This window comes from Saprolegnia parasitica (genome assembly GCF_000151545.1).
Source record: "Saprolegnia parasitica CBS 223.65 unplaced genomic scaffold supercont2.46, whole genome shotgun sequence".
NCBI classification, from domain to species: domain Eukaryota; phylum Oomycota; class Saprolegniomycetes; order Saprolegniales; family Saprolegniaceae; genus Saprolegnia; species Saprolegnia parasitica.
In genome coordinates, this window is record NW_012156440.1 from 12960 (window position 1) to 21993 (window position 9034).

The 9034-nt window shown below is 58.9% G+C and overlaps 7 protein-coding genes across 7 annotated transcripts in view; 1 reads left to right on the forward strand and 6 right to left on the reverse strand.

The window, feature by feature from the left end:
* The window catches only part of SPRG_20760 (hypothetical protein), a gene marked incomplete at both ends in the record, with an annotated part of 1672 nt that extends 1419 nt beyond the window's left edge, over nucleotides 1–253 (reverse strand). The window contains one exon of the mRNA XM_012348707.1: nucleotides 81–253. Within this exon, the coding sequence (XP_012204097.1) occupies nucleotides 81–253 (173 nt within the window). The remainder of the gene's footprint in view (nucleotides 1–80) is intronic.
* Nucleotides 254–400: 147 nt separating this feature from the next.
* SPRG_09441 (proteasome subunit alpha type-5-A) lies at nucleotides 401–1269 on the reverse strand (the record flags this gene model as incomplete). The annotated part of the gene is made up of 4 exons (XM_012348643.1): nucleotides 401–514; nucleotides 561–1085; nucleotides 1132–1213; nucleotides 1256–1269. The coding sequence occupies 4 exons, from the start codon at nucleotides 1267–1269 to the stop codon at nucleotides 401–403; spliced, it is 735 nt and encodes a 244-aa protein (XP_012204033.1).
* A 551-nt stretch (nucleotides 1270–1820) lies between these two features.
* Nucleotides 1821–2407, forward strand: SPRG_09442 (hypothetical protein). Its single transcript, XM_012348644.1, has 4 exons — nucleotides 1821–1861; nucleotides 1906–1978; nucleotides 2022–2109; nucleotides 2154–2407. The coding sequence occupies exons 1-4, from the start codon at nucleotides 1841–1843 to the stop codon at nucleotides 2380–2382; spliced, it is 411 nt and encodes a 136-aa protein (XP_012204034.1). The 5' UTR covers nucleotides 1821–1840; the 3' UTR covers nucleotides 2383–2407.
* A 62-nt stretch (nucleotides 2408–2469) lies between these two features.
* On the reverse strand, nucleotides 2470–4369 carry SPRG_09443 (hypothetical protein; the record flags this gene model as incomplete). Its single annotated transcript, XM_012348645.1, has 6 exons — nucleotides 2470–2947; nucleotides 2991–3134; nucleotides 3179–3304; nucleotides 3356–3718; nucleotides 3768–3929; nucleotides 3977–4369. 6 exons carry the CDS (start codon nucleotides 4367–4369, stop codon nucleotides 2528–2530), a joined length of 1608 nt encoding a protein of 535 aa, XP_012204035.1. The 3' UTR covers nucleotides 2470–2527.
* Nucleotides 4370–5759: 1390 nt separating this feature from the next.
* SPRG_09444 (hypothetical protein) lies at nucleotides 5760–6472 on the reverse strand (the record flags this gene model as incomplete). Its single annotated transcript, XM_012348646.1, has 5 exons — nucleotides 5760–5843; nucleotides 5890–6081; nucleotides 6125–6196; nucleotides 6240–6410; nucleotides 6457–6472. 5 exons carry the CDS (start codon nucleotides 6470–6472, stop codon nucleotides 5815–5817), a joined length of 480 nt encoding a protein of 159 aa, XP_012204036.1. The 3' UTR covers nucleotides 5760–5814.
* A 105-nt stretch (nucleotides 6473–6577) lies between these two features.
* Nucleotides 6578–7018, reverse strand: SPRG_09445 (hypothetical protein; the record flags this gene model as incomplete). The annotated part of the gene is made up of 2 exons (XM_012348647.1): nucleotides 6578–6772; nucleotides 6821–7018. 2 exons carry the CDS (start codon nucleotides 7016–7018, stop codon nucleotides 6578–6580), a joined length of 393 nt encoding a protein of 130 aa, XP_012204037.1.
* Nucleotides 7019–7261: 243 nt separating this feature from the next.
* On the reverse strand, nucleotides 7262–8415 carry SPRG_09446 (hypothetical protein). The gene is made up of 7 exons (XM_012348648.1): nucleotides 8264–8415; nucleotides 8161–8222; nucleotides 8004–8116; nucleotides 7888–7955; nucleotides 7736–7840; nucleotides 7603–7692; nucleotides 7262–7557 (listed from the first exon to the last, which is right to left on the reverse strand). The coding sequence occupies exons 1-7, from the start codon at nucleotides 8378–8380 to the stop codon at nucleotides 7312–7314; spliced, it is 801 nt and encodes a 266-aa protein (XP_012204038.1). The 5' UTR covers nucleotides 8381–8415; the 3' UTR covers nucleotides 7262–7311.
* Nucleotides 8416–9034: the final 619 nt, after the last annotated feature.

The window sequence follows — 9034 nt, forward strand, 5'->3', positions numbered from 1 at the left end:
GATGGCACGAGCCGTGTCGGCAGCGCGGCTCAGGTCGCTACGCAGGCCATCGATCGCATGCCACGTCCGGGAGGCCGTACCTCGAGACGATCGCGTCAAAGGGCTGGGACGCATGCAGCGCGCGTAGATGGTCGCCAAGGGCTAGCGCCTGCGCCTGGCCGACCGCGCTTAGAGGCACGTCCGTCTGTCCTTGCCACCGCCCCTCGGCGTTCCACGCGGTCGCGCCGTGTCGGACCAGCCAGAGCTCCACCATGCTGCGGCGAAACCACTATCCGGATACCATGGCGCCGATCGCCATCAGCAAGTAGTTCATGTAGACGAGCACCCTCCGACGTATGAAGCTCAATAGATCGTGTTGCTCTCCGACGAGGCCTTAGACTACCAGCGCCGACCCGTGCGCCTACAAGCGGGCGATGACAGCGTCCAGCTCGTCGACGGTGCAGACGTGGAAGCCCTGGGCCGCCGTCACGATGGCGAGCTCCACGTTGATGCTCGAGAGCTTCTCCTCCATGTGCTACATACATCGATGAGACATCTAGCCTCGTCGGCGAGAGAGATACCTGTTTCAGGGTGCCGATCGCGAGCTTCTGGGCGTCCGCGAGCGACATGTTTTCGTTGTAGCTTTCCTTGAGGTTGTTCTGCGCGCCCTGCTGCCCCGAGCCAATGGCTTTGGCGTGCACACGGAGGTACGTGCCCGACGGGTCCGAGTAAAAGAGGTGCGGGCCCGACTCGTCGACGCCAGCGATGAGCAGCGCGACGCCGAACGGGCGGCTCATCTTCTGCTTGTGGTTGTTCTCGTCGCTGCCTTCGCCAAAGCTGAGCGCCAAGTCGCACACAGCCTGCGTCAAGGCATTGACGCGAATGCGCTCGTTGTAGCTAAACCAGTGGTTCGTCGCCTCGACGCGGGCGTGGTCAATCAGCGTCCGCGCGTCGGCCGTGAGACCGCTCATGGCCACGCCAATGTGCGAGTCGACCTCCATAATCTTTTCGATGCTGCTGGGCTCGAGCAGCGGCGACGTGATGCGCTTCTCGACCGCCAAGACGACGCCCTCCGTCGTGCGGATGCCCACGGCCGTCGTGCCCATCTACGCATCGGAGCATGCGGCTCGGCCCCACATGTAGAGGATGTACCTTGATGGCCTCGATGGCGTACTCGACTTGGAAGAGGCGGCCTTCAGGGGAGAAGGTGTTGACACCGCGGTCGTAGTCCGTCCTACGCCTCCATGAGCCTCAGCCGCGATGGCCATGCGCCTACTTGGTCTGGAACATCTTGCGGCCGCAATAAGAAAATCGCAAATTGGCCTTGGCTCCCCACATCAAACCCTGCGAGGATTTATATTTCACGAGCCCATCTCCATATGAATAAATCGCGAATATGCGTTTTAACAGGTATCCGTAGAGGTATGCGACGCTGAGTCAACTTTTAGTCTATTCATTGTCCTCGGATATCATCTTCTACAGGATTTTACGGGTACCAGCGCAAGATTGGCGTACTTAAGAAAGCCTTTGGATCTTTTTCGTCTAAGTACGCTTTCGATGGCACCAAGCGTCTGGAGCGAGCGCCCCAGCGTCAATGGCTATGGTACATCTCCTGCAATTCGTGCTGGAGGTAATAGATGACGCATTCGTCCCAGCGAAACTGAAGCGAAGCACGCGAGCACACTACTGCGTTGTCGAGCCCTGTATATAAGAACTCGCAACATATCGGATGTAAGAGGTAAATTAGAACCGAAAGACCAGAGGTTGCATGGCTGCTAGGTGCGAAATCCATTTTAAAAGGTTTAAATCAATGGTCGCACTTACCAGATACCCATATCTAGTAGTTGGTGCAACTGGCGCCATGCGCTCGGACCCGCTGCAGGTCGGTGGCTCCTCCAGGATCGCGTGGGCTCATGCGCTGCGTAGGCGCACCTCAAGAGGCTCATCAAGGACGACCGCGATGTGTCGCAGCTCCGGGCCGAGTCGTCGGCGCTCCTCTGTACGTGCACCGCCGCCTCGCCTCGTCGTCTCATGCTGCGCAGGCGACGTCACGCGCGCCTTCGTGCTCGAGCTGGCCGAGCGCTTGGTCCGCGAGCTCCGCGCCAGCGGCAACCTGTCGCCCGACGCCTTGTACGCTACAACCTCGTCGCTCGATGGCTCATGCCCACGTGTAGCAAGGCGATGCTGCTGGCCGAGCCCGCGTTCGCGCCCCTCCACGGCTTTATTCAAGACATGACCGTACTCGAAACCAAGGCCATGCTGCGGAAGCGCAAGAAGGCGGCGCCAACCGCTGCCGCCAGCGACAAGCGCGCCAAGCTAGCAGCTCCTGCGCCCGAGCCCGAGCCCGTCGTGGATGCGCCCGTAGCGATTGCAGAGGACGACGACTACGACGCAAGCGACTGAGCGCCGACCGACCCTATCCCTTCGTCGACTCCTAGCATGCTTGAGCCTCATTTTCACGTAAAAATCCATAGTCAACACCAAGCATGCATCCATATCATCGATCAACGCCGTGTAGCTCTATCCATGAAGCCGTTGAAATTGGTATCTACAGTGTGAACGCGCGGGGCGAAGACAAGAGCGCCGAGTACGTCGAGCCGAGGAGGGTATCGCGGGACGGCGACCGCAGGTAGCTCAGCGTTGTCTCAGCCTTCTCTTCCATGGGCGGGAATAGCGCGGCGTGGAGCTTGGTGACGAGCCCGTCGGCGTCGGCTTCCGAGACGACGAAGCTCAGGTTGAGGTCCTCGGCCGACTCGCTCAGCAGCAGCACCTCGTAGCCCGCGAGCAGCTGGAAGACGGGACCGAGCTCGCCGAGCGACGTGCGCAGATGGCGGCCGACGACCGACACGGTCGCACACGGCTCGACGACCGCGACGGCGCCGAGCCGCTCGAGCGCAGCAACCAGTTGCTGGAACGCGGCGCCTCCGACGCCACCAGGAATGTGGTCCAAGGTCACACTCACCGAAAACTAGTCACCATCAGAATATGAAAAGACAGACACTGTATTGTACCTGGGAGGTCGCGATGAGGTCGACCGAGATGCCAAGCGTCTCAAAGGGCAAGAAGACCTTGGAGAGGAATCCGGACGTGCCGCACATATCGTACGCGGTGATCGTCACCAGCGTCATGTTGAGTCGCCGGACCACCGCCATAATCTACCACCCCCGTCTATCAAGTTGATACAAACGAGCATGCGCACCTTGGCGCGCGGATCGTTGTCGCGATGGCCAATCACGGTCTTTTCGCCGTCGGGGTCGTTCGTGTTGCGAATCTCGACGGGCACGTTGGCCCAGTGCGCGGGCCCAATGCAGCGTGGGTGCAGCACCTAGCTCATCATGGCATCAGAGATAGATAGCTCGCGAGAGCAACGGGGGACCTTGGCGCCCATGGCCGCGAGCTCCTGCGCCTCGCGGTAGTCGAGGCTCTTGAGGAGGCGCGCGTGCGGCACGAACCGCGGGTCGCTCGTGTACATGCCGTGCACGTCGGTCCAGATCTCATAGCGCGCCGCTTGGAGGAGCGCCGCGAAGAGCGCGCCCGAAGTGTCGCTGCCGCCGCGGCCCAAGACACACGTCTCGACGCCACTGGCGCTTCGCACGCCGGCGATGAATCCTTGCGTCAAGACGACGGTGGCGGCGCCCGCGATACCGTCCACGGCGCCAGCCTCGGCTGCCCGTGGACGCACGTTGGCTTCGAGGTACTTGTCAATCTCGGTCGCGGCCGCCGGGTCCGACCGCAGCACCTATGGTTACGATCGTCGCCCTTATGCGTCGCATATTGCATCGGCGTACCTGACGCGCATCGACGCGGGCGGTCGAGTGCAGTCCGTTGACGCGCATGATCTCGAGCCCGAGGTGCGTCGAGAGAAGCTCGCCGAACGCGAGGACGCGCGCCTTGAGTCGCGGCGACGCCTCTTCCGTGAGGCGGATGCCATCGAGCACACGGCGCAGTTGCTAGGATGGAGGATGCATGAGATGCTGCCGTCGTCTGGCGTGTGTACATGGAATTCGTGGATCAAGGGCGCGACGACGGGCACATGCGTCGCATGGCCCCACTCGGGCGACTGTTCGGCGGCGATCGCGGCCGCGGCCTCAGCGTCCGAGAGCAGCGTCGTCTCCGCCGCGAGCTTCATGTGCTGCTCAAAGATGCTGTGGTAGCTGCGCAGGTGCTGCGTGCCAAAGACGGCTTCGTCGAGCGCGCTCGTGAGGCGGTTCGTCACTTGGCTCAAGGCGCTGATGACGACCCAGACGCGGCCTTCGTCGCCGGCGAGGATCGTCGCCACGCGCCGGCAGATGCAGCGCCAGCGCGGCGCGGTCGAGACGCTCGTGCCGCCAAACTTGAGCACGACCCACGCCATGTGAAATTCGAATTTGGTCGCGAAATCTTCCGCCATGATCGCACCCACTTATCCGGATGCCACCCATCGGCACCACAAGAATATATCTTGTGGCCAAGTCCACGATGAGCACCGCCGTAGGATGCGGTGTCTGCGTCTACGTACATCGACCGGTCTTCCAAGCACATGCTCCTGGCTACGACGAGAGCACGAAGTGACATCACCGAGCCGCGTTCAGGCCCAGCGTGGGATTGGTAACATGAGCAGTCCTATACTTTAGTCCGTTGCAGATCGTACAGCGCAACACACCACTTTGGCCGCTACAGGCTCCAAGGAACCACACCAATGGCCAAAATTTGATGCAGCGTCGAGGCAACGCCGTCGAAACCCTTGCTTGTGGCATATGCCATCAAAAGCCAACTATAGCAACGCCGTCGCACCTTATTTATAATTTGGGCGCCACGACCTGGCCGCGACGAGAGTTGGGGCGCATTTCATGATTGAAACAAAAGTGCTCATACTTGGCACAGTGCTAGATGACACTTTGGAGAGTACGAAACGCTATGTTTCGTCACCGTTCGAGCTCCGTAGAAAGAGTTATTGACAATATACTAGACACACTATTTGAAATCAGGTCTCCTTGATATAGTGTAAGTGCATAATTAGTGTATTATATAATAATAGGCGCCGTAGCGCGCTCCAGAGCTCCCATCGTCCATGTACCATGCTCTCCGTCACTTTTGAAGAGATATAGCGTCCTCGGATTCGGCGAAAACTCTTCATTTTCACCAAAATTCGTGTGTCAAAGTTGGCAAAAAACGACGCTCGGCAGTACGACGTTGCTGTGAGAGCCCAAGCGCCTACCACGTCCCAAACGCAAGTCGCTGGGCCACTCCATATACATAGCCAACTGTGGCTGCCCGCGTCGGAGTCGGTCGAGTTTTCGAACTGCGCGAAAACACGTTGTGCATTTGGGTGTTTATTTGGCCACCTTAAAAGATCAACGTTGGAATTCGCATGCATGCGCCCCGTTCGGCATATAAACCACCATCTCCATGGTACCAAGATGCTATAGAACGACAGGAACCGGTGTGGTCCCGCGTTAACACGTCTGTGTGGCATCAATCGTGGTTGCGCTGGTGGAGATCACACTATTTAAATATACGAGCCTGATATACTGCTCCATGTAAAAATCGATAAACTGATATATTCCGAGAGTATCAGTCTATCAATTCAGCGATATCGTCGCCAACAGCAATTCGTTCCCAAAAACAGGTAGACAATCCATTGGCTTCAAGCTCTATGACCAGACCGCTGAGCAGACGATGAAGAGCGGGCGAATCCAAGCCTCGTTTGTGGTGCAATTGAACTGTAGCAGGCTTGATACTTCCGGCTAGGTTCAGACGAGTCCGACCTGGCGCGGCCATCCCACACGAAGCCTTTAACACGTCGATGCAGATGTGCAGTGATATTGTATAGAAGGGCCGCTCTGTATTAACGGGCTAGCCACACACCAAGCTGTCGCCGTGGACTACATGAGCAGGTAGGGACGAGGCGACAAGCATGTGTCGACGTACTCTGGAAAAGCGTCGCTTGGTGCGACTTGAAGCTGAGCATGAGGCTCTTGAACTCGTCAAAGTCGGCGCAGCTCATGAGGACGTCGATGACGTCGCCCGTCATTTCGTCTTCGTGTTCTTGGATCATGCTGCAGAGCGCGTCCATGCTAAAGTCGTCGATGGCTTCTTTCAGCCGCGCCTCGAGAAAGTTTTCTGCGCCAGCATGAATGGCCTCGTCGCCCTCGCATCCACGTACCGATCAAGTTGGTGTACTCGCGGAAGAGGTCCATGTAGATGAGCTTGTTCTCGCTCGCGTCGTCAAAGCAGTCTAATACATCGCTTCCATGCAGCGTCGACTCGTCTCCGCGTACCGCAGTGCGTCTCGCAAAAGTCATTTTGCATCTGGACGAAGCTCGGGTCGATAAGCACGTCCTGGATGACGCCCATGGCCTCGTCGAGCTTGTTCTCTTCGTAGCTGCCGCCGAGGTCGGCGCTGATCGTCTCTTCTTCCTCGTCCTCGGCAAAGTCGTGGCCTTGGTTGCCTACGCCATGGCGCTCTCAGGTAGCTCGCATCGCGTCGCCGCCTACTGCTGTAATCGGCCATGCTGCTGCGGCGCTCGGAAACTCAAAGTGACCTTTGAAACCACCGCGACGGATCCCAAACGAGCGCTCGAAAACGCTCGCAATCTTAACTATCGTGTCACGTTGCTTATACTTCCTCCATGGCCCGCGTGCTTGCGATCGCGGCCACGTCGTCTTCGTTGGCATGGTCCATGCCCTGGAGGATGCACAGCGCCTGCTGCAGCGCGCGGAGGCGGTCGATGAGGCCCTTCATGACCACGTTGCGCTCGTGCACTTCTTTCCGCAGCTGGTCGCGGCGCTGCACGAGCGGCGCCAGCTCGTTCTACGCACATGAGCATGTGACGTATGCCATCGTTCGCCATGGACGTACCATGTCGACAGGCGACGGCGTCGCCGCAATGGCCTCCATGAGCTCCATCGAGTGGCGGATGTACGCGGTCTTGAAGGCGCCGATCTTGGTGAACGAGTCCTGGATCTCGTCGCCGTGCAGCGCCATGTCCCGGGCGTCGGCGTCGGGCTCGGTGGTCGCGGCCACGGTCGCCGCCGGCGCGTCGGCGTCGTCGCTCATCTCGGCGAAGTGGAAGAAGTTGGAGTTGGCTTGGGAGCGGCGGCTTCAGGTTGAGGTTGCGCGCTTCGGCAAAGATACCGTACGCGGCCGTGATCATCTCGTGGAGGTGCGCGACCTCGCGGGACACATCCGCCATCGCCGCTGAAATCTCGAGTGTCCGGATACATCATCCGGAAAAGGCTCCTTTGGGATCCAGGATGTGGAGCCAGTGTTTCAAATTCTGTATTAAAACAAATCTGGAACGATCTTGTTGAGGAACCTGGCGTTGATACGTCGATGGTGCACGTAGATGGTTAGTCTGTACTGTTACTACTTCTCTCGACCTCGTCGTGCGATCGGATTGGAGCGTACTCGTGCGATTGTTGTCCGCCACGGAGCTCGAGGTCGCCGTCGCGCTCGGCGGCCGCGAGCTCTTCAATGTACTTGCGCGTCTGGTAGCCGACGAGGCAGAGCAAGGTGAGGCCGCTCGTGGCGCCGATTGCCATCAGCACAAACTTGAAACAGCTGGACTCGTGCTTTCCCGAGAGGAGCGACGAGACCTATGGGCATGCAGGGGTGCCCGTCACGTGTGTTGGTGATCATACCTCGGTGGCCGAGTGGCCGAGGTAGCACGAAATGCCACCAAACGGAGTGCCCAGGATCAGAGTCGACCAGAAAAACATGGGAAATGGCACCTAGCGCAGCCATGAGCGCCAGTACTTCAACGCGTGAGCGCACCGGGAGTACGCTGAGACCGTAGTTTTTGATTGCGATGGGCATCCACGCGACGCGCGCCAAGCACACGATTTTCCATTTCATGTCGGGCCGCGAGAGCAAGAGTCCCTACTCGGCGAGCGTTCGACACAGCATTGTACTCCAAGTGGGCGTACGAGGGCCCGGAACATGGGCGCGCCGGACTCGAGGACGCGCAGAACACGGGCGTGCAGAAAGTAGCGGCCTGCGCAAGTGCTTTCAACCTCGGCGACTGGCGGTTGTTGGCGAGTACCAATGTAGAAGGAGAGGCACGAGCCGGCGGTCTTGCCGACGATCGAGATGGCCCAGCCGCCCCAGAAGCCAAAGACGTAGCCAGCGACGAGCTCAAAGAGCGTCGCGGGCAGGCTAGAGCAAGCATAAGAAGACTGCGTCATGCTATCGCGGCCCACCACAGCACGACGCAGCACGTGTAGAGCAGCGTGTAGAGAAGGCCGCCGGTCGCCGGGTGCGCCTACAGCCGCCGTCAATAGCGTTGCTGAGCGCAGGACGTACGCGCAGCCAGTGGACGCTGTGGTTGAAGGAGGACGAGGACGCCGAGTGCCAGAGGACGCCGACGGCGATCGCAGCGCCGACGAGCACCGCGAGCCCGGCCAGCTTGGACGACGGCATCGGTCGTGAATTGTCGTTTCAAGAGCCGGACGCGCTGATTGGCCACTTTGCAGCATAAATCGGACAGGACCAATCACACGCGCGAGCTGCTGTCTTTTTAGCCAATCCACGAATAGGTACCACGCTGGAACGTTGAACTCGTGCGATCCATGTTGCACCGTGATGGGCATCAAGGTTGCCGAGGCGAAGAGCGCGCGTCAACAGGGCGGCACAGCGCTCCTTAGCGCTTTGTAAAGGATTAAATGATCGAATGCGTGTGGCAGTCGATTCGGTATCTTTCCTGAGAAAGCAACGGGGAAGATCAGGGTGAAGATTCAAGTTCAACTCCTTGATTCACTGTACATCAAAGGCAGTACAATTGTAGCAAGGCCATGTTTATGGCCTTGACAGTCTTGGATGGATAGATGGATAGATGGATGGATACTGTCCAGGAGCAATCCTGTCGGTGCGCTGGTATCCAGTAGGTTCCGTCGATGATTGCTCCGAATTCGCGGCGACCCTTGTTGCCACAGCACGGCCAGGCACACACACGTGATTGGATATAATCTGATTTCGAATGCCCAATCAAGGCCGTTTGCATGTCGCATTTTGACCAATCCACGTCGTCGGAAGTCTGCGGATCGTTGCAGTTTGAAATTTGCGGACCGAATGGCC

Coding starts and splice junctions, on each gene's coding strand:
- SPRG_09442 (XM_012348644.1), top strand. CDS start 1,841: ATGCGCTCGGACCCGCTGCAG. Junction 1,979..2,021: donor CGAGTCGTCGGCGCTCCTCT/GTACGTGCACCG, acceptor CATGCTGCGCAG/GCGACGTCACGCGCGCCTTC. Junction 2,110..2,153: donor AACCTGTCGCCCGACGCCTT/GTACGCTACAAC, acceptor GCCCACGTGTAG/CAAGGCGATGCTGCTGGCCG.
- SPRG_09446 (XM_012348648.1), bottom strand. CDS start 8,380: ATGCCGTCGTCCAAGCTGGCCGGGCTCGCGGTGCTCGTCGGCGCTGCG. Junction 8,117..8,160: donor ACGTGCTGCGTCGTGCTGTG/GTGGGCCGCGAT, acceptor TGCTTGCTCTAG/CCTGCCCGCGACGCTCTTTG. Junction 7,693..7,735: donor ACGGTCTCAGCGTACTCCCG/GTGCGCTCACGC, acceptor TGGCTGCGCTAG/GTGCCATTTCCCATGTTTTT.